This window comes from Ovis aries, chromosome 22 (assembly GCF_016772045.2).
Source record: "Ovis aries strain OAR_USU_Benz2616 breed Rambouillet chromosome 22, ARS-UI_Ramb_v3.0, whole genome shotgun sequence".
In the NCBI taxonomy this organism is placed as follows: Eukaryota; Metazoa; Chordata; class Mammalia; order Artiodactyla; family Bovidae; genus Ovis; species Ovis aries.
Genome location: NC_056075.1, coordinates 9152485 through 9176212, shown reverse-complemented (window position 1 = coordinate 9176212; position 23728 = coordinate 9152485). Strand labels below are relative to the sequence as shown.

At 38.0% G+C, this 23728-nt stretch overlaps 1 protein-coding gene across 2 annotated transcripts in view; it reads left to right on the top strand.

The window, feature by feature from the left end:
- ATAD1 (ATPase family AAA domain containing 1) overlaps positions 1–16534 on the top strand; it is a 39824-nt gene extending 23290 nt beyond the window's left edge. For both annotated transcript variants that reach the window (XM_004020011.4, XM_042238675.1), the window contains exons 7-10: positions 6494–6583; positions 9405–9455; positions 13015–13148; positions 14877–16534. In XM_004020011.4, the coding sequence (XP_004020060.1) occupies positions 6494–6583; positions 9405–9455; positions 13015–13148; positions 14877–14997 (396 nt within the window). In that variant the 3' untranslated portion in view covers positions 14998–16534. The remainder of the gene's footprint in view (positions 1–6493; positions 6584–9404; positions 9456–13014; positions 13149–14876) is intronic.
- The last annotated feature ends 7194 nt before the right edge of the window (positions 16535–23728 follow it).

Sequence of the window (23728 nt, the reverse complement as noted above, 5' to 3'; positions counted from 1 at the left end):
TCCGACTCTGTGCGACCCCATAGGCCACAGCCCACCAGGCTCCGCCATCCCTGGGATTCTCCAGGCAAGAACACTGGAGTGGGTTGCCATTTCTTTCTCCAATGCATGAAAGTGAAAAGTGAAAGTGAAGTCACTCAGTCCTGTCCAACTCTTAGCAACCCCATGGACTGCAGCCTACCAGGCTCCTTGGTCCATGGGATTTTCCAGGCAAGAGTACTGGAGTGGGGTGCCATTGCCTTCTCCTTCATCCATTTTTAGGGCTTCATAATTAATAAAATGTTAAAAAAGATTTCCCAAATGCCCAAAACAAATACAACAGAAGAGAGAAAAACCAGGTATTAGAACCTTTTGTGTCACAGAAAAGGAAGTGACTAGCTCTGAGTATTCTGTCCATTTCGTTTGACTCTCACCCTAACTGCTAGTCCTTACTCTCAGTTCTTACGTCACTTAATTTTTTGTAGAGTAGTGTAGTTAACCCCAGGCTCTTTCATCTCTCCCACACGTTTCCCTTTTGGGATCCTTAAGCTTGTTTTCTATGTTCTGTCAGTCGGTTTCTGTTGCAGATTCCATGTATAAGTGATATCATGTGATATTTTTCTGTCTGAAATACTTCATTCAGCATGATAATCTCTAGGTCTGTATTGCTGCAGTTGTCATTGTTTTATTCCTTTTTATGGCTGAGTAATAGTCCATTGTATGTATGTACCACATCCTCTTTATCCATTCCTCAGTTGTTAAGTAGCTCAGTCATGTCCAACTCTTTGTGACCTCATCGATTGCAGCATGCCAGGCTTCCCTGTCCATCACTATCTCCCGGAGTTTGCCCAAACTCATGTCCACTGAGTCAGTGATACTGTCTAACCATCTCTTCCTCTGCTGCCCCCTTCTCCTCTTGCCCTCAGTCTTTCCCAGCATCAGGGTGCTTTCCGACGAATCAGCTCTGCATCAGGTGGCCAAAGTATTGAAGCTTCAACTTCAGCATCAGTTCGCCCAATGAATATTCAGGGTTGATCTCTAGGAATGGCTGGTTTGATCTCCTTGCAGTCCAAGGGACTCTCAGGAGTCTTCTCCAGCAGCATAATTCACAAGCATCAGTTCTTTGGTGCTCAGCCTTCTTTGTTTGTGATCCAGCTCTCACATCCACACATGACTACTGGAAAAACCATAGCTTTGACTATCTGGACTTTTGTCAGCAAAGTGATGTCTCTGCTTTTTAATATGTTGTCTAGGTTTGCTATGGCTTTTCTTCCAGGGAGCAAGTGTCTGAATTTCATGGCTGCTGTCACTGTCCATAGTGATTTGGGAGCCCAAGAAAAGAAAACCTGTCACTGGTTCCACTTTTTCCCCATCTATTTGAAATGAAGTCATGCAACCAGGTGCCGTGATCTTAGTTTTTTGAATGATGAGTTTTAAGCCAGCTTTTTCACTCTCCTCTTTCACCCTCATGAAGAGACTCTCTAGTTCCTCTTTGCAAAGTGATATTATCTGCATATTTGAGGTTGTTGGTATTTCTCCTGGCGGTCTTTTTTCCAGCTTGTGATTCATGCAGCCCGACATTTCACATCATGTACTCTGCATATAACTTAAGTAACCATGGTGACAGTGTACAGCCTTGACGTACTCCCTTTCCAAGTTTGAATCAGTCTGTTGTTCTATCATTGGGCATTTAGGTTGCTTCCATGTCTTGGCTATTGTGAGTCCTTCTGTGATCTTTGCAGTTAATGTATCTTGTGAAATTACGGTTTTCTCCAGATATATGCCCACTAGTGGGATTGCTGGATCATACGTTAGCTCTATTTTTAGTTTTTAAGGAACCTCTATTCTACTCTTTAGTGGGTGCACCGAATTATATTCCCACCAACAGTGTAGGAGCATTCCCTTTTCTGTATACCCTCTCCAGCATTGATTGATTACAGATTTTTTGATGATGGCCATTCTGACCCGTGTGAGTGACAGACACCTCATTGTAGTTTTGATTGCCATTTCTTAAATAATCAGCGATCTTGAGTGTCTTTTTGTGTGCTTATTGGCCATCGGTATGTCTTCTTTGACTTCCCTGGTGGCTCAGATGGTAAAGCGTCTGCCCGCAATGCAGGAGACTTGGGTTCAATCCCAGGGTTGGGAAGATCCCCTGGAGAAGGAAATGGCAACCCACTCCAGTACTCTTGCCTGGAAAATCCATGGACAGAGGAGCCTTGTAGTAGGCTACAGTCATGGGGTCGCAAAGAGTCGAACACAACTGAGCCACTTCACTCACTCACTCATGTCTTCTTTAGAGAAATGTCTTTTTAGGTCTTCTGCCCATTTTTTTTTAATCACGTTGTTTATTATTTTGATATTGAACTACATAAGCTGTTTGTTTATGTTGGCAATTAATATTAGGTCCCATGTATTTATTTTTGTTTTTATTTTCATTATTCTTGGAGGTGGATCCAAAGACTGCTGCAGTTTATGTCAGTGTTCTGCCTATGTTTTTCTCTAAGAGTTGTATACATCTGGTTCTTTAATGTGTTTCGAATTTATTTTTGTGTATAGTGTTAGAGAATGTTCTCATTTCATTCTTCCACATGAAGCTGTCCAGTTTTTCCAGCACCACTTATTGAAGAGACTGTCTTTTCTCCATTGTGTATTCTTGCTTCCCTTGTTGTGGATTAATTGATCAAAGGTGTGTGGATTTATTTCTGAGCTTTCTGTCCTGTTCCATTGATCTATGAATCTGTCTTTGTGCCAGTAACATACTATTTTGATCACTGTAGCTGTTTATGTTCATATGTTTATATGTGTAAGTTTCTCTGTCTTACCAAGAACCAAGGCTTGACTCTGCTGAATAGGTTTCCTAATTTTTCACCACTGTTCTCAGGCCGTAATACTCCATGAGTCCCAGCCCTATGTAGAATGCTCTCTGATCAGGCCCTCTAGCCTGTCAGAAGTCCAGCACACCCACTGTCTAAAATCTGTTCACACCCATATGGTGTGCAGTCAGCTGCTGCCTCTGCTTACCTCCACTATATGGATAGGCTTTACTGATAAATACACCTGTCAGTGTAATTGCTTTACTTTTTTGCAGACTTATTGTTTGAGGGTTTTTTTTAATACGTTATTATTAATTTTTACATGTTTTGTAGCCAGAGTTTAAGGATATCCTTTGTCACATTACCACAGATCAGAAGTCCTGAGACACATAATTCTCAGGAAGAAAATTAAGCCCCATATCCTCCTCCTACGTCCCTTTTGTTTTTCACTCGGTTATGTCCAACTCTTTGTGACCCTATGGACTATAGCCCCCAGGCTCCTCTTGCCGTGGAATTCTGCAGGCAAGAATACTGGAGTGGGTTGCTACTTTCTTCTCCAGGAGAGCTGCCCAAACCAGGGTTTGAACCTGGGTCTCCTGTATTGCAGGCAGATTGTTTACCATCTGAGCCACCAGGAAAGTCCCTTTATGAAAATATAATTTCATTTTGAGGAAAATTGCCTTTAGTGTTGGATGACTAGAGAAGAAAGCACAACAGAGATAAATGTAGGTGAATTAATAGAAATAATTTTTATTAATAATTTGTTCTGATAGATCTATTCAATGAGATTGGTTTGCAGGTTTCCAAAAACTAATTATCCTCCTAAGCAGTAGTATTTATAGTATGCAGAGAATTGAATAGTGAGCTCCTGTAAGAGAAAATAGTTTAATATTATGTCTTATCAGAGTATAGTTTTAAAACCAAGGAAATAATAATATCTGAATGAAGTATACTTCAGAGCTGCTTCATCCAAAGCCCCATGGTGTGGTTCTTGCCACAAAGGAAACAAAAATAGTTGCATGACCCCATTAAGCCTGTCACTACTACTGGAAATCCAACTTGGTTGATGACATATTTTCATCTTGAAATACATGAGACACAAAAGCTAACATTGTTTTTAGGGGATCAATTGACATAGTTCAACTTTTGAGACATATTTAGATCTGATTGTTTTAAATGTAAAATAAGTTAAAAAAATTTTTTTAATATTTTGTTTTAAAGATTTTTTAAAGTATTCAGTTCAGTCTTAACTAATACCTAAGATGTTCATTAATTTTGCTACATAAATACTAAAAAATTACTGTTGCTTCCCATTTTTAATTTTAGCCTATCTGGACTAGAATTAATATATATGTAAATATTATCAGTTTTACCACTTAAAATTTGCTTCTTTAAGTAATGTCAGTCACTCTTGCTTTGCTTATTCATCATGGATATCTGTTATTACCTTACATGTATTTGTTAGACCATGTTGTGCTAAATTTATCTGTATTCCTTGATCCTAATTTTTAGGGTTTCCTCTTTCATAGTGGGCTTTTGTTTTAGGCTGTTTGTTTACCTAGAATATTTCTCAAATTTCAGCCCCCTTTTGAGTTTTTTTTCTAGGTACCTCCTCAACCACAATGGTTTTTGTGATTCTCAACCTAATAGAGTCCATCTTCAACAAGCTTCCATGTCACTTTGAGTCTCTCTTTTAATATCTTATGAATACTCAATGTCAGAATGTACTTAATGTTGATCTTTGCTCGTATAAAAAACGAACTCATTTGATCACTTCTAAAGATAAGTTTTGTTTTACATTGGGTAGAAATTTCCTTACTAATTTTCTAGAGTTGTAGAAAGTCAATAAAGAGAAACAGGTAAGAGCATTAATATTTTGACTTGAGGACCAGTTAAACCAACTATAAAATTGTGTTATGTTTTGGAACTTTTTCTCAAATTTGTATTTAGATTTTTTCCCTGTAGATGGCAGTCTCTCCTGGTTAATTGAAAGCGTCTGCCTGCAATGCGGGAGACCCAGGTTTGATCCCTGGGTTGGGAGGATCCCCTGGAAAGGGCAGTGGCAATCCACTCCAGCACTCTTGCCTGGAAAATCCCATGGACGGAGGTGCCTGATAGGCTACAGTCCATGGATCACAAAGAGTCAGACACCGAGTGACTTCACTCACTTCACTGTCTTTTTAATTTCACTTTTGTGAACTGTCCTTTATTATGCCTTTCCTTATTTTTGTTAGACTGTTTGTCTTTCTTGTGATTTGTCAGCAGTTTGTATATTAAGGAACTCAGGTCTCTGTCACATATCTTACAGGTATTTTTCTCTGTATGTCTTCTGACTTATTTCTGTCTTTTTTTTAAACGTATGGAAGTTTTCTTTTCAGTGGGTGGCTCTATCAGCCTTTTCTCTATGGCTTTAGGCTTTTGTATTGTGTAGAAAAGATTTCTTATTCCAAGATTATGAAAAAGTTAATTCATATTTTTGTCTCTTTTAAAATCTCTTCTTTGTATTTAAATCTCAGGTCCATTTCACAGGGTTTTACTCTGAGTAGTGATGATAATCTAGATTAATCAGTTCTTAATGTTATAAAATAAAAGCTTAGGAGGCTGAGTGCTTAAAGAATGCAGTAAGTGTGGAAAGAACTGAGTGACATGAAGGTCTCTATACATCACAGAGTTTGTCTGCATTTAATAAATGGTTTAATTCTGTTAAAAAAAAAAAGAAAGTAATTTGGCTGTTGAGTGACGTTTAATGTAAAGAGTAGAAGTAGAATATAAAACTTGGTGGATTTTTCAACATGTTCTGGAGTTAGAGTTCAGACTATTTCAAAAACCTAAGACATCTCAGGCTGAAATAAAAGTTTTCATTAGAATACCAATAAATTTCATTTTAGAGAGCAGATGTATATGTTTACTGCATTATACAGAAATGTCAATAATAACAGTAATATTGAAGCCCTTCAGAAATTAAATTGTTTTGTGTATCTTTGCCTTTATTCTTGTTGATTTTTCATCTCTATATCCCTTATAAATAAGTGGCATAGACTCAGAGGCTGGCAAGGCCACCAGCAATTTTTTTTTCTTTTCTATTTTTTAATATTCTACCCAGCATTTTGATGTCTGCTTTTATTTTGTTGCCCTTGGATTGGTTGAGGTTCTATTATTATTAAGAAGATTCTACCTGTAGTGCTGATAGTATTGTGAAATGATGGTGTGAACTCTAGAGGAAAAAATACACAGTATATATATTACTATTACCAGAATCCTCAGACTCTGGTAGGGAAATGATTCTCTCCTTAATATTATTAAAGGACTTGAATTATTCTGTCACATATACTGCCAAGCTGTTAACATAAATAGCTTTCAGTTATTCAACATGTAGCGATCAAGTGACCATATTTTGCAAAATACAGGAGGTTTTTAAAAATTTTTATAATTCCTTCATAACTGAATAGTATATTATTTTAGTCACTAGAAGTCTGGTGAAATGTAACAGTCTTACCAGCTCTGCTATCATTTGATCTATTTAGGATTAACTTTGATTTGTATCTATAAATATTTGAGTAATACTGGATTAAAACAGATTTCTTATAGAAGATTTAGTATAAGCCCCACTTAATTTTCTATATCTTCTAAGCCCTAGCAGTAACAACTTAAAAGGAGTATTACTGGTATAGTTAATAACTTTGTTTTCTTTATATATTTAGGTCATAGTGATGGGAGCTACTAATCGTCCTCAGGATCTGGATTCAGCTATAATGAGGAGAATGCCCACGAGATTCCATATCAACCAGCCTGTAAGTGGGTTTGATTAATATTATGAACAGTTAAATACTCATTTTTTGCAGATCTTTATCTGTGATTTCAGGAAGGGAGTGATTAAAAAAATGAGACTTATTATTTATCACCGGCAGGGAAGGAATAGAGCAAGAACCCCATAGTTACTGTTGCCCTTCTGCTCCTTCTCTTGCCTTTTTACTCTCTTTGAGATCAGTGTTGTTTACGTCTGTATACGTTTGCGTCTCTCCAATGTATAGAATTACGTCAAGTTTCCCTAGACATGTTAGTGATTTTCTTTAGAATGTAGCAAGTTATCCATGGAAGATATATAAGAAAATGTAAATTATTGGTTTGTTTTAGGATAGGATGAAATTTAGGGGTTTTAGGGTTAAAGAACTGTTCTGTTCGGAAGGCTGGACAGGGAGAACATCTGCTATTTATTTGATTAATTATTAGCAGTTGTAATTGGTGCTTTCCTCGGACAGGATTAATGATTAACCTGTAAATATTGCACTTTAATATAAGAATGACAATCTGATTTTGGTGTTGATCCAGTTGTAACTTCTAGCACTCTTGCTGGTTAAAAGTACCCTCAAGTAGAGGATGATAACTTGCTGATACTCTGTTGCATACAATCCCCAAATCTTGAATTCTGTCTGCTTTTAGATTGAAAAAGAAAAACAGGGTTGGCACCCGACTGCGCAGCGTGCGAACACCGTGCTGCACGCATCGCTGCTTAGAGCTTCCACTGCCACTCCTTCACATTAGCGTCTCTGGCCTGAGCATTTTGCCCTGCTTTATATTCTTTAGCCTGACAGTTTGTCTCTGTAAACGTGGTTATCTAAAATTGGTAGTTGTGGTCTCTATAAAATTACTCTGATCGGCTGTTTGCTACAGCTACAGCCTCTGATTCCTCTGGAGGGTATGCATTTACTTAGGCAGTCTATTAGAGAATTTACCTGATAATTCAGTGGAGAGATTTTTTAATGTGATACAGGAGACTGGAAAATTTGATTAATGTTTATTGAGCTTGTATGTCAGATACCCACTGGGTTCTGATAAATAGAATATGGCCCCTGTCCTAAAAGAACTCTGTATTGCAGGGGGAGCCAGACAACAAAAATAAATAATGCAATATGTACTTTACAAAGGTATGTGTAACCAACTGCAAGGGTGGTGAAAACTAATAATTCTGTCCGAGGAGTTAGTGAAACTTACAGAATCCAGCTGGGCTTGAAGGATGAAGGATGGTAGGAATTGACTCATTTGAAAAGATCCTGATGCTGGGAAGGATTGAAGACGGGAGGAGATGGGGACGACAGGATGAGATGGTTGGATGGCAGCACCAACTCAATGGACATGAGTTTGAGTGAACTCCGGGAGTTGGTGATGGACAGGGAGTTCATGGGTCGCAAAGAGTTGAACACGACTGAGCGACTGAACTGAACTGAACTGAAGCGAGGAAATGCTTTTCTGCCGAAGTGAACAAAGGCAAGGAAGTGTGGAAGCACATATTTAATGGCGACTTCTGGGGATATTCAGTTAGAAGGCGCCAAGGAAAATCAGTGGTTATGAGGCGGAAGGGGTTGACTGCTGAAGTTTTAGATGACCTTTATATGCTTCATACAAGATATGTGATCTTATTTTATTACCAGAACATCAGAATATTTTTAGAATTAATTAGTTCACTTCAGTGGTTCTGAAAGTAAAGCGTACATTGCTAGAATCTCTGCTTATAGTCCAATGGCAAACAGAGGGCTTTGGTGCACAGCCACAGAACAGAACACAGGGTGCCAACAGCCTGTAAAGCAGCCTTTGCTAAGGCTGTAGGCTTAATGTATTCATTGCGTGAGTTCAGAATGGGTTGTGTAACACAGTCTATCAAGTTTGTCATAAATTTGTATACTGTTAATGCAGAAACCGGAATTTTTAATCTCCCTTTCATTCTGTTTTTAGTGAACACACACACACATTTTATAGGATAATTTTTTCCTTATGCATAACTGTGATATCAAAGTATATGATAAACCTTACCTTAAAATTCCTTTCCAAGTTAAATGTTGATTAACAGAAAGTACTTATTGGTGATCACATAACATACCAAATTAATTCACCTTCATACTTAACACAGTTACAGAAACAGCAGTTTGGTTTGGTTTTGATTTTCACATCATTTAATTTGATACTCCTGGTAATTGGCTCTCCTTTTTTTGTTTTCTGTTTTAAGCAGTTGTGGGAATAGGCAGAAGTTCACCCACAATAATTTTTAAAAGCGTTTGTATTTACTATATATGTAAGATATTCTTTTAAAAACTCCTGTTCCTAGTACAGTATTAGGCTGCATCACTGAAGGTGAAAGCATGCAAGGATATAAACAAACTCAGTATCAACACTAAATAAAATTCACTAACACAAATCAGTGGACATGAAGTTACATGTTGAGTGGAAGAACCAAGCAGGTATTCTTGCCGTCTCATCCAGTTACTGGTAAAAATTTTATGGCAGTAAGGAGTTTTCAGAAGTTTCCTAACTGGAGAAAGGGAGATTCGCAGAGCTGTAGAGGAGACATTGGTCCTTTACTCACTTGAAAAACATTTCAAGGCATGTGCTAGGCACTGGGGATTCAGAATAAGAAGTTACAGTTCAGTACAAGAACCACAAATGATTACTCTAGAGTCTAGAATTATACCTTGCTTTAGTCAAAAGTTTCCATGACCTGTCAGAGTTTCTGTCATTTCCTGTAGGTACTGGGTAGTTTACAAGAAAAGGAAGAAATAGTAGGAAAATTAGTTGATCCTTATTTTTTCTTATGCTAATTGAAAATTATCCTGCTTTTAGGCTCTGAAACAAAGAGAAGCAATCCTGAAACTCATCTTGAAAAATGAAAATGTAAGTAGAAAATCACAGTTTTTCCCCATCCTATAAAGAAAAAATTATGTTCATAAAATCATTTTAGGAATGAAAAAGGAACCTGAGAATAATGTAGTTTTGAACTTGTAAATTACTATAGAACTCTTGGCTGCTCATATAACTCAGTCACCATGGCATATTTGAACTAATTAAAGGTAATTAAAGGCTTTTTAAATAGCCATGTGTTTTCATATTTATAGATTAAAATCCTATGATATTTTTCAGACCAGTTTCAAGTTTTATACATTTGTTTTTGCAGAGAAGTATGGGGAAGTTTTGTTTTTCATTTCATTGCAATACTTTTTGAAGTTGAAAATTAGAATTAAAAATATATGATAATCATAATCTTTGATAAGGTTTTTAAAAATAGTACAGTCACATGTTTCAAAAGTCAAAATACATATATTAAATGATAAACAGGGAAAAGTCTCATTTCTCTCGTTTCTTACGTGTCCTTTCAGATGGCATTATGCCTATACAAGCAAATAGAAGGCGCTCCTCCTCCTCTCCCCTTTTCTACATAAGCCACATTAATAAAGCATACACAGTGTTCTCTGCGCTGCTGCTTTTCACTTAATCTTTGAGATCCCGTGGTAGCAAATGGTCCCCTCATCCTGCTCTCTTTTTCTCCTTTGTACTGCCTAGGGTTCCCCTGCATGTGTGGACCATAGTTTATTTAATCAGCGCCACGCTGGAGGACGCTTGGGTTGATTCTGGTCTTTCACTCCTACAAAAAGGCTGCATCGAATAGCCTTGTACGTGTGTTAGTTGACACGTGTGCCAGAAACATTAGTGGGGTGAATTTCCCAGAAAAAAAAATTACTGGATCAGAGAGTATCGGAGAAGGCAATGGCACCCCACTCCAGTACTCTTGCCTAGAAAATCCCATGGACGGAAGAGCCTGGTGGGCCGAAGTCCATGGGGTCGCTAAGAGTCGGACATGACTGAGCGACTTCACTTTCACTTTTCACTTTCCTGCATTGGAGAAGGAAATGGCAACCCACTCCAGTGTTCTTGCCTGGAGAATCCCAGGGACGGGGGAGCCTGGTGGGCTGCTGTCTGTGGGGTCGCACAGAGTTGGACACGACTGAGGCGACTTAGCAGCAGCAGCAGCAGGTCAAAGAGAATGATATTTATTATTTTGGTGTGGCTGCGCTAAGTCAGTTCAGTCATGTCCAGCTCTTTGCGACCCTGTGGACTATAGCCTGCCAGGCTCCTCTGTCCACGGGATTCTCCAGGCATGGATGCCCTCCTGCAGGGAATCTTCCTGACCCAGGGATTGAACCCACATCTCTTATGTCTCCTGCATTGGCAAGTGGGTTCTTTACCACTAGCAGCACCTGGGAAGCACTTATAATTTTGGTAGTGGTTGCCAAATGTGTTCATGCCAATTTACTGTTTTATACCAGCAGTGTTAGATAGAGTGCCTCTTGCCCTGTAGCCTTGCCAGCAAATGTTATGGAACTTTGTGCCAACATAATAGGTATTTTGCCTTTTTAAACTGTAGTATCTTTGGAAATTCTTTTAGAATTAGGTTTGTCATTGGTACAGGAAATTTTTAGCATTCAGTTTCTTACTCATGAAAGCACAGAAGATGAGTCTTTAGTCAGTTTTATGATGCAGAATATGAATGCTCTCTGGATAATTGCTGACATGGGAATGTGTGATTTCCTACTAGCTGCTAATATTATGCTGAAAGCATATTGTTTAATAGCATATGAAAAAAAATTAATTGTGCTAAAAGATGCTTCAAATCAGTAGCACACAAATTTATATAGTAAGATGAGCACTATCATGCTTATTCATTCCTGAGCAGATTTTAGAGTTTTTGATGCAAACATACGAATAGCCTTGTATTTTGAGTTTTTTCTTCTCTGAAGAAAAAAATGCATCTTTTGAAATGATACTGTTTTCCAGTCTTTCACATTCCTTATGGATAGATCCTTAATACAGCTCACTCTTTTAAAAAAGGCATACTGGTCCCACCTTCCAGTTCGCCTCCCTCTGCCCCAGTCCTTCCCTCTCCAGCGTTGCTCTTGTGCGCTCCCTTCTCTTTCCCTCTTCTCTAGTCATTTGGAAGTCACACTTTCCTATTTAGTGCTACTCAGTTCTCCAGGTGCCTGCGTACTAAGTCCCTTCATTCGTGTCTGACTCTGTGACCCTTGCCAGGCTCCTCTGTCCATGGGACTCTCCAGGCAAGAACACTGGAGTGGGTTTCCTTGCCCTCCTCCGGGGAATCCTCCCAACCCAAGGATCAAACCCAGGTCTCTTATGTCTCCTGCACTGGCAGGCAGGTTCTTCACCCCTAGTGCCACTGGGAAGCCCACTTAGTTCTCTACCCTCAAATGATTTTTATTACTGTTTATATAGTAACTCATTTACATTTATCTGTATATAGTTTACCGTTTTCCTTCCTTCACACCTCCCTTCTGGGTGGTTTTCTTTTTGTCAGAGAGTATGTGAGTGTGTGATTTCTCTTTATTTAATCTCCACATTTAGGAATGAGAACACTGCCATGTGAAGTCACAGTTGCAGAGTTAACAGTAGCCTCCGTGTCATCTTACCTCCAAGTCTCTTCTTGTCCTTGTGCAGAGTTGCTACTCTTAATTACACTGAGTTTTCCACAAAGACAAGTGGGAATTTAGTAACAGATAAAGATGGCATTTCATATCAACTTGGGGAAAGTAAATGTTAAGATAAATGGTTAGCTAGATAGGGGGAGAAATACAGCTGGATCTCTGCACAGTGTTCAAATGCTGGCTCAGTCTGTGGTGTGACCTTGGGCAGTTTATTTAACCTGTACAGGGTTTACTATTATCTGAAATTAAAAATGAGAATGCATGCCTGATAGGATTAAATGAGCATAATCCATGTAAAGTACTTAGGATAGCAAATGACACATAAGAATCATTTATTACATATTAGTTACTATAATTATTTACTTTCTCTTCTTAATCTTCTTATAAGCTTAATTATAAGTCTGTTATATGCCCAGGAGGATCACTTTATTAGCTTTACTATATAAGCTTAGTTGGGGAGCAAAACCATAGGTGCTTAATGAGTGTTGAGGAACTAGAATAGAATACCACAGCGGGACAGTTCAAATGAGGGTTAGACTGTGTCAGTGGAGTGTGATTTTTGTAATAGACTCAGGACTTCATGATCCGGACTGTTCGCCATGTACGTTGACTAGTGTCCAGAAAAGTGCCCCACCTCTTAGGAACGCGGGACCTTCCTAATACGTACCAGTCAGCCCAACAGCATTTGAATGCCTGTTCTTCCCCATCACTCTGTGAAGTGTCTCGTGAGACTTATTTCAGTTTTGGTCATAGTGACAATTATTGAAAAGTAGATTTCAAATCTTAAACTTTAATGGTTAAAAAAAGAAAACTTCTACAACTGAAAATTTCTAATGATTCTCCTCCCCTGCTGTTCCCGTATGCTTTAACTTTCTTTAATTCTAAGAAGTGTTTGGATGTATCTTCTGCTGTGTATTTTATATTTTTTTTAAAGTCTGTTTTATTTTTTTTTGCTTAAGGTGGATAGGCACGTGGACCTGCTAGAAGTTGCCCAGGAAACTGATGGGTTTTCAGGCAGTGACCTAAAAGAAATGTGTCGAGACGCTGCCCTCCTCTGTGTCAGAGAATATGTTAATTCTACATCGGAAGAAAGGTATGTGTATTTAGAGTTCATCTCTTAATATTTGTCAGACCCTTTTAGAGCTTTTCGGTTATTAAAAGGTTAGGTTAGGTCTTCTGTTTTGCTTTATAATACCAGCTCTGTTTACAAAATAAAAAGATAAATTGAAATAAAAAATTCACCACATTTGTTGCCTTTTTTCCGAAGGGGGTTCTGGAAATGAATTTGCAAGGGAGGGTGGTTATGGAGAGCATCTGGAATGAAGAGAAAGAAGTGAAAACTGAATTTCTCTGACCATCCATGAACTGGGTTACCTCAAGCCCACAGAAACGGAGGCTTGCCCGTTTCTACCATGAAAACTGTTGCTCTGATATCTCTAGATTGCTTTTGTTTTTAAAATTTTTAAATTGCATTTCATATGGCAATGAGTACCTTGTCTTCCAGAAATTTCATATTTATGGGGATGTTGCTGCTGACTAGACTTCAACTTGTTAATAATGTATTCACTAAAAAAAGGAGTCATTTGTGACAGCAACAAACTTTACATGAAACCAGTTTCAAAGTATTTTGAGCTTAAGAAACCAATTTTGTACCAGGTGTATTAGTGAACTGGAAATAGCTCAGCCCTGATGAACCAGTGTCCTGTTTCCCATAAGGTCATTCACCCTAGACTGGTATAACACTGACCATTTCTAAACCCCTGTTCAAAATATCAACCTTCTAATGAAGAATTTCTGTGACTCTTAGCAAACCAGTGTGCGCTGGGGGCTTGTGCGGAATGAGTTCTCTAGCTCTCGCCCTACTGATTCTTAGTCTCCCTTATTCATCCCCTGAGGCTGTCACTCCAAGTGATCTGGATTTGCGTGTCTTATTCTTGCACTTAATTACACTGTATTCTCATAGCAAGCTTTGCCAAAAAAGGTTTCTTGGTGTAGAAAGGGGCATATGAAAGCCACCCTTTTAACCTGTAGTTTTTCCTGCACTGGTTCTGGACCTATCTTCAGTGTTTCCTTGGGCCCCTTCGTGGAGAGGGTCACTCCATCTGTTTATTGGCTAAATTACATTAATGAAAATTGTTTCTCTGCTGTCCTTAGAGCCCTGAAAATGTTACATTTCAGTATGAAAAATGTGGGTAATGCACTTCGGTTATCATAACCTTTTCCCTGAATTTTTTTCCTAAGTGTTTGTAAATGACCGAGGAGACATTGTATATTGGATTGTGTTTCCTTCTCACTGAAGTGGGGAGAACTTGGAGAGGGTGGTTTATATTAATAGCAGTGAATTTTTTTTCAGTTCCTCAAAAGTAAACGCGTACATGAATAATAGATACCTACAACTTCTACTTTTTAATTCCAGTTTTCATGGGAATAATTTATTTATTCATTAGAATTATAATCCTATTTAGATCAAATTTCACACTTATATATTCTTAGTGTAAAGTATTTGATTTTAACCAAGCTATAATGTTTATAGTCAGCCATTTAAGCTTCCTGCCTCTTGGCAGTCAGTGTTGGGTTTTTTTTTTCTTTTTTTTATTTTTTTAATTTTAAAATCTTTAAGTCAGTGTTTTCTAAAAATTTTTAAGATATTTATCTGTGTAGATTAATTCCATAAGCTGTTAATTGTGGTTGTTTTGGGGGTTTTGGATGGGAAAGAGACTTCATTTTTCAATCTTGGTAAAATACTTTAGGGAGATGTATTTTAAAGCTGTGTGAATATTGATGGGTTGTTTTGTTTTTGTCTTTTTTTTTTACATTTTAGCCATGATGAAGATGAAATTCGACCTGTGCAGCAACAGGACCTGCACCGGGCAATTGAAAAGATGAAGAAGTCAAAGGATGCAGCATTTCAGAGTGTTTTAACGCACGTCTGTTTAGATTAAGAGTAAAGGTCATGTGTACAGTTCAACATGGTCTAGTTTGGTGTGCCCTCTTATCATTAGTGGAAATAACTGAAGGAGGAGTGTTCTTTCAACAGTGAGAGAGTTTTATGTTCATGACACTGGTTTTATACTCTGAATTCTAAGTTATTGAGACATAGTTGTTACGTAAATGGTATTACTACTTGTGAAAAATCATGAGGAGGAACAGTTTAATCGGCCTGACTGTGGGTGCTTGTGTTTGACCTCTTTAGCCATATGTTGCAGCCTTATAGCGTCTAAGCTGGTCTTAAGGTAACAAATGATTTATTGAGTCATTAGTGAGAATTGGAGACGTGGTTAAGTGCTGGTTTCTAGATACGTGAGAGTATGTGTATGTGTGTGTGTGTGTGTATTAAATGTATATATTCACACATTTTATATTGACATTCTGTAGATAGGTTTGAATACAGAAACTTTTTTTTTAATCCCAACTACTGAATCAAAAAGTACCAAATAGCATATAGCAAAACTAAGATTAATGGTTGTGTCTAAAACATACAATGATTCAGCCATTTCTAGTTGTCACTTATTTCAGGTGTTTGGTTTTTTTTTTTTAAGTTGAGTGTTTCTCTGGAGTTAATAGTTGAAGTCAGCGACATCAGAAACTTAGATGTGGCTTAATTATGGTTGTCGGTATAATTAAATAAAAATGTTTGTTCGGTGATCAACACTGAATGGTTGTCAGGCAGTTGTGTGATCAACACCTGCTTCACCTCTTGCTGCGAGCATGCTGAGTAGAGACATTTTTTTTACTGATATATGTAAAGGTGGGCTGAAAGCCTCGCAAAAGAATAACTTTGAAAAACCTCAGTGCCATTCAACCCATGTATGTGACTTTTCCTTTCTTCGTTTAATGTAACAGTTCTGTTGTAACCATGGGTTTTCAGTATTTTAAAAATATATGTTCCTTAATTATGTCATATAATTTGGTCATCAAAAATGAAATGATAGTTTAAAACTAGCTGTTACTAAATGTGCTAAAAATACCCATTTTGTAATCCTTTTTGTTTTCTTAGCATATTATAACTTATGCCCTACTTAGCACGGATACACACATCAGAATCCCCCTGTTGTATCTGCAGTCGTTTGATGCTATGTGCACAAAAGGTGACACATTTTGTCCAAAATGTCATTAACCAGACTTCTGTTATAGGCACTTAAAACACAGGCATGAGGAAAATGGCACCGTATGATCTTGAGTTGCCTTCTGACTTTTTGTTTTTACTGTATTTCTTTGAAAACTCTGTTGTTTGTTTATGAGTTATTAATTACTTTCTTTGATGATAAGTCTCTCACAGGAACCCATTGGATAGTTTGTTCATCATTTGTCCTTTGAATGATGGGTGGGGCAGAGGTTCAAGTTTTGAAAAATTGTGAAGATGATTGAAAAACTGATGCAAAACGCAAGATACCAAAAATAAAATATTTCATCTCCATTTTTAATAACTATTATACTATTATTTTATAAATATGCAATAAAGAGGTCCCTCTTAATTGAGTTTTCTCTACTTACTCCTTTATTTCAGTTACATAAAATTTTCTGGGTTACTTTGGTTTATAAAACTTGCCCTTAGACTATTTTCATCTTGCTGTATAATTTTTATAGCATACATTCTAGTATCTAACTTATTACTTTGTTTAGTATTTTATTTTAGTCATTTAATTTTAATTCTGATGGCATATTGATCAAAAATAGGGGTAATATACCTCTCTTCGTGTTCTTTTATCTTCTTTTAAATTCAGAATAACCAATAGTAATAGTTAAATTTATCATAGTTTTAATCATCGGATGAAGTTAGAAAAATTCACTAACCAACACCACAAGGCCATTACCACATAACTCATCTAGGAACCTCAGTGTGTTCAGGTAACTGAGGAACCCTTGTTCTGTGCTTTTAAAGACTGTCTAGTGCTACGTGATAGGTCCTTCTGCTACAGCCGTGTCTGACCTGAGCCTTGGCATGCACTGGGCTCTCAGTTCTAAGGCATAGTTTCACTTTGGGTGACAGCTAGAAGTACCAGATCTAGAGTTTAAATGCAGACTCTCCGTTAATTAACTGTGTCCTTGGACTGGTCACCTAACATGCTCATTTATAAAGCGGCGTGACAGTGGCACTCACAGGGTGTGTGATGAGATGATGCCTGTAAGACACCTAGCACAGAGCCTGGCATGGTATGTTCAAATGTTCCCTATCACATTTTATTACACCTACACACTGATGTACATGTCTATTGGCCAGGCTGAGTTTTTGAGCATTCTTCATGGTTATCCTGTTTCCATGATATCCCTAGGTCTTTATTCTAGGGATTGAGATGAAATGATCAGCTGTGGTGTTTCTCTAAAAGCCTCATTGGTGGAAGACTTCTGGTAAGTCTGGTGTATCTTAAACTGTTTCTTGGCCTTTTTAAAATAGAGTTTAGAAACTCAATATTTGAATCAATTCAGTGTCTCCTGTCCAGTTTCTCTCCTTTCTCATTCAGTCCCCCACGTATAGGGTGATCCAGAACTCACCATGTGATCAGTAGCTGGATTGGAGTAATTTAAATAGCCTATATGATCACAGTAACCTAACATTGCTTAGTAGCTATAACAGGAAGATTTGGTGTTGCAGATGTCTCAAGCGTTGAGTGTGCCTGAATAAACACATTTGTCAGTAGGAGTTTGTTTTTCAGCTGGAATTGTTTTATTTGTAGACAAAATATTACAGCTTCTGGATAAAGGAAAGGAATTGGATTATGTATATATTTTGTAATTCCTTTTTAAGTTTCTCTTAAGGTCAGTGTCAGAATAGTGAATAGAATTCTAATATGCTAAGCATGTAACTTGCATGCTAGACTTGTAACTTGCAAGACTAAAACCCCAGCACCAATTAGAAGCCTCAGATAAAGCCACAGAATCATTCCATTTAAAGCTGACAGAATGATTAGAGAGCTTTCATTACCAAAATTATTATCAACTTAGTTACCAAAGATAGTTTACTAATTATTTCAAAGATTACAGTGCTCACTCACTCTCTCAATTGAAGTATAGTTGATTTACATTCTTGTTAGTTTCAGGTGTACAGCGAAGTGACGCAGATATACACATACACGTTTGATTTTATATCTATACATACTTAATATATACGCATATATCTTACATACATAAGCATACCTAGGTATATAAAACCTTTTTCAGATTCTTTTCCATTATACGTTATTATTAGATGCTGAATATAGCTCCCTATGGTATGCAGGAGGTTCTTATATTGAGAAGAAGATAAAAGTGCATGCATTTGATTTTCTAATCTATATATACTTAACACACGTACATATCTTATATACATAAGTATACCTGCGTATATAAAACCTTTTTCAGATTCTTTTCCATTATACGTTATTATTAGATGCTGAATATCGCTCCCTATGGTATGCAGGAGGTTCTTGTATTGAGAAGAAGATAAAAGTGCCTGCATTGTTCCATTGTGCTTCACAGATAGTGCTTTTACTTGTGTGTGTGTTTTACAAATTGAAGATTTGTGGCAACCCCGGATTGTCAGATGATGGTTAGCATTTTTTAGCAACAAAGCACTTTTAAAGTATGTACCTTGCTTTTTTAGATATGCTATACATACTCAATAGACTACAGTATGGTGTTAACATAACTTTTTTTTATGCATTAGGAAACCAAAAAATTTGTGTGACTTTATTGAGAGATTTTCTTTATTGCAATGGTCTGCAGCAAAAGGCACAATAATGTCCTAGGTATGCCTGCATAGCACAGATGCCAAATGCAAACAAGATCAAACCTAAAAGAAACCATTTAGCATGTGAGTAAAAACAAAGCATCCTTTCTTAACACTGGTGTACACACTGTTACTACTAACCGAACATAAAGGTCTCATTACCAAAATACTGAACTGGGAGTATATTTTTGTGATTGTCTAACATTTACTGTTATAAACCTGCTTGAGAACAATTTTAGATAAAAGCTTATGTGCTGTGGAATATAGTTTCAGTGAACGTTAGGGCTAGTATGGAATGCATTCAGGACACAGGTTTGCGCATCATAATAGGTTGGTAAAACTAGAGCCAAACATTGAAATAATTACTGACATGCAAGGTTTGGAGCTGAGAATAGAACATAGTGATGTATGCCTCACTGTCCTGAGGATACACAGCATCTAGAAATTCTAAAAATGACCAAGATACTCAAACGGGTTGGTAGTATATCATCCAGTAAGCAGAGTCTTTGCAGACATGTCTGGGGAGATGAGCACTGTCCACTGGGCCACAGTCACAGTCTTATAAAGAGTACCAGTTAGGGTTCTGTTGCAGGCAATCAATTCTAGCTGACCTAAGCAATAACGGATTTATTTGAAAGATATGAGGAGACTCTTAAGATCATAGGAGGCTAAGAAAGTGGACTTAGGTTAGGAACTCTGAAAACTCCAGAAGGGTTTGTTTTGTTTTGTTTTGTTTTAAACAGGAATAGCTTAAGAAAGTTGCTTTTATTCCTCCATTAGATTAAATGAACTCCAAATGTTTAAATTGCCCCACACAAGTTTCAGAATCCTAGAAGTGTGCAAACCCAACTAAAAAGTCACCCCTGGCAATCCTGGAGCTTTAAGAGAATGACCTTTCAGGAACTCCTTTGGCTTAAATGGTTTGAGAACAAATACAGTTGACTCTTGAATGACACAAGTTTGAACTGCATTGGTCCATTTATCCTCAGATTTTTTTCAACAGTTAGTACTACAGTATTACACAGTCTACCTGCATTTGGTTGAATGCTGGTTTAGAACCTTGGATATAGGGGGACTGTGGATACGGAGTGTTAGCACTCCTAACCCCTACTTTATTCAAAGTAACCCTTGAATATAACTCTATCCGGATTTGCCGGTCAACTACAAAAGGAGCAGTGTCTCATTGAAAGGAATATTGTGGAGTCAGCTGGTCACACAAGACCTGTGCTGCTAAGTGAAGGGCAGTATTATGACTCAGGTGGGCCTGCTGGACATACGAGCAACACGCATTCCAGTTTGTGTGGACAGGCCTTCAGAAACTGCTTGGTGCAATCCCATAGGTTTTACCACTTGATGAGGGATGGAATGCTACTTGGCATGCCAAACTCTTCAGCACGATGATTGTTTCTCTAACTTGTAATTTATTTTTTTCAAGATAGTAGGTGTAAAAAAAGAACGGTGGAGACTGAAGTATAACATGGGTTTTTATTTCCAGGAAGTACAAGTCCGTTCCTCTGATGGTCAGATGTTCGTGGTTCTTTTTATTCAGTTCTGACAAGGTTCTGGCGTCCAGTCACGAGGATGTATAAGACTTCCTACCTCTCTTCTGCCATTTTCTCTATACAATCCAGAAAGGGTACTTGTCTAGCCTAGCAGTTTTAAAATGTTTTTTCCTGATTTCAGTTACTACTGTCTTGAGTGTTAACTGAACTCTTCTCATGCCTGCAAAGTCCCCCATCTAAGCCAGGCCTGCTCTTCCAAACAATATATCCAGAATCAGGAGTCTACCCTGGTATAAAAAAGGACCAAGGCGCTCTGCTCCCTCTGAAGGGCTTATTTCTCCGTGGAAGTCAGTTCATGAGGAAGACTTTGCATCCGCTGTTCTTTGCTAGTTTCATAGAAAAGTATTATTTTTCTTTTGTGTGGGTTTTTCTTATTACTATGGAAGTGAAAGTCTTTGCATCCTTCTACATTCTAGCAAAAGAAGTCGTGCAGATATTTATTGTAAGTCATGTAAAGTTCACTTGAAGCTTTATAGCTTCCATTGCAGTTGTGGAACTCTTTTAACAGAGTGTGCTACAGAGCACACACACAGTGTCGCCTTGGGCAAAATCCCTTTACATTGGTGGGCATCTGTACCCTTATCTGTAAGTAGAAATTATAATGTGTATCTTCTGTGGTGGTTTTAGGCATCATATGAAAATGCTTTGGGAACTAGAAAGTGAATATGTCTGTAGGTTGTCACGTCCTTAGGGACGTCGTCTCACATTTCCGGGCCTCCGTTTCCTTATCTGTTCAATAATGGAGCTGCTGAGATAGACGTGCTGGAAGTTCCCATTCCGGTTTTCACTGAACAGCACACTGACGCACCAGTGCCCCTGTTGATAGACATTTGGGGCCCTTAGCAATACTGACTTGATAATCGGAACTGTAAACTGGCGACTTTGTTAGCTACTGACAGGTGTCAGCCTTGTAAATAGACTTGTTAAATTATAAAACATGACATTAGGTAGACAAGTCATAGACACTTCCATGTATTTGGTGTTTCTGCTTATTAAACGTGTTTCTTTGGCTCTTTTAAAGCTGTAAGCTCTTCCTTGGTTGTTTACTTTGAATATCCAAAGATCTGATACTTTATATAATTTTTTAATATAATTTGAGGATAAGATGTGGGTACAACCTCTTTAGTAGTTGATGGAATTGTCTTCTATAAATGTAGGTTCTTCTCAGTGAATACATTCATAGAGGCCATTCTTTTAACTAGCTTAAAAGACCAGATCAGTATTGGAGTTGTTTGCATGAGCAACGGCAACCCACTCCAGTACTCTTGCCTGGAAAATCCCGTGGATGGAAGAAGCTGGGTGGCTGCAGTCCATGGGGTCACACAGTCGGACACGACTGGAGTGACTTACGAGCAGGCCATTATTGGGGCTACCCTGGTGGCTCAGATGGTAAAGAGTCTGCCTGTCATGCAGGAAACCCAGGTTCAATCCCTGGGTCTGGAAGATACCCTGGAGGAGAAATGGCAATCCACTCCAGTATTCTTGCCTGGAAAATTCCTTAGACAGAGGAGCCTGGAGGTCCACAATCCATGGGCTGCAGAGAGAAGTGACTGAGCACAGACACACAGGCCACTATTATTTCAACCTGATCTGAACTGTACTTTTCAACTCCTTATGGAAAGCAGGCTTATGCAATAAATCAAGGTTTTTCTTTACTTCCCATAAAGTGTATAATATGTTTTATGGTATATAAGAACTTTCACAAATGTTATTTGGTGCAGAGCAGGTTTGAGTTTCTGAAACAAGCCAACCATATGGAAGAACTTTACCAAATAAAGGCTGTATCACTGATGGCAGCAATTACAAATACATGTTATGACATTTAAAAAGCTGTGCCCATTTGTGGCTTATGTACTTGAATGTAATAAAATTGCATTATTTTTTTTTAAAAACATTCTGTAATTTAGATTTCTAATTGAAAGTGGTCTTCCCTACAGTTAATCCAAATGAGTAAATCTATGGAAATAGTAATAGCCTGGCAGGGAAGGGTGAGTACCTCAGTAACAAAAGATAAGGCATTGAAAAACCATTTAATAGCAGACTCACCTGTAAAAGATTTGTTTCTCTGTTTGTCAAGACTTCTTTGCATTATCGCTCTTTCCTAGCTCCATATAAAAAGTATTTATTTTGTCTGGGTTTTCTTTATCAAATTAAAATGTCCAAACTCTAGACAGTGGCCCATTTATTTTAGTAATAATTTCAATAAAATACAAGTGAAAAACATTAAAACATTTGGAGTGAATTGCTTGTATATGGCACATAATCATTGGTGAGTATGTATAATGAATGGCCCAATAATAGTTAATATTGACCAAAGAATGAAATGCATGCCGTGGGGAAGGAAAAATTAGTGGTTTACTCTTGCAGTAATCTGTGGCTAATTCTTGATGATTTATGCATTATTGGTAATGGGAATACGCACATATAATAGAAACCTGAATCATTCAAAATCTCAAAGACAAAAGCTGCACTATGTTCCATCAAACATAACAACAATTGATTGTTCTTGTGCTCACCTGATTTCCTGATTACCTACCTATTAGGAAAGTATGTTGAAGATCTATACTAGACCTAAAAGGTAATAGGAAGAAGATGAGGAAAAAACAAAAGTGAACTTACTGTTCTCAAATCACTAAGATGTGTTTCTTTGTGCAAGAAGGATGGGTTGGAAAGGAATCTTGTAGGCTTGATATAAATGCTGATCGGTATAAGTCTACCACGATCCGAACAAATGAGTGATTCACATGTGCCTTCCACACAGCCCCGTACGGTCTGGCCTACTCCCTCAGTACCACTTCTGACTTTATTTACTTATACATTCCCTGCTCTGCTTTGGCCAGGAGCCAGCAAGTAAAGATTTGGAGAGAAAGAGAAAGTGGTAACAAAGGCACCTTTGAGTTGGCTATTACACCAGTTTTGTTTAGAGTGAGTTGAGGAACAAAAATCTGCATGAAGCCTTCGACACAGAAGAGACGAGGGACTCTAGGAGGCAAAGAACCCCAAACCTGCAGGCCTGTGCCAAGGCCACTGAATACACCAGCAGCAATCGCTGAGGTGAGTGGAGCAGTGGGTGCTCTGGAAAAGCATAGCTACTTCTGAACTGCTGGAACTGCTTAAGTTTGTTGGAGGCACTTTGAAGAAAAGGGAACAAATTAAGGAAAAGTAAAAGGTCACCAGATCCCACTGCATTGAAATCTCAGGGAGAGGTCCCTGAGGAACTGCAGTGTTGGCTGAGATCCTGTGCCTTCACGTAGAGAGCACAGTTTAAAAATGACACAGAGGTAAACAGCCTCTTAATTATGGTCTGAAAGAGCTGCCGTTTCTATCCAATTACACCAATTCACAGGGGCTTCAACCAACACATATCAACCAATCCTTGAAAAGACAGGCAGGAAAGACTCAGCC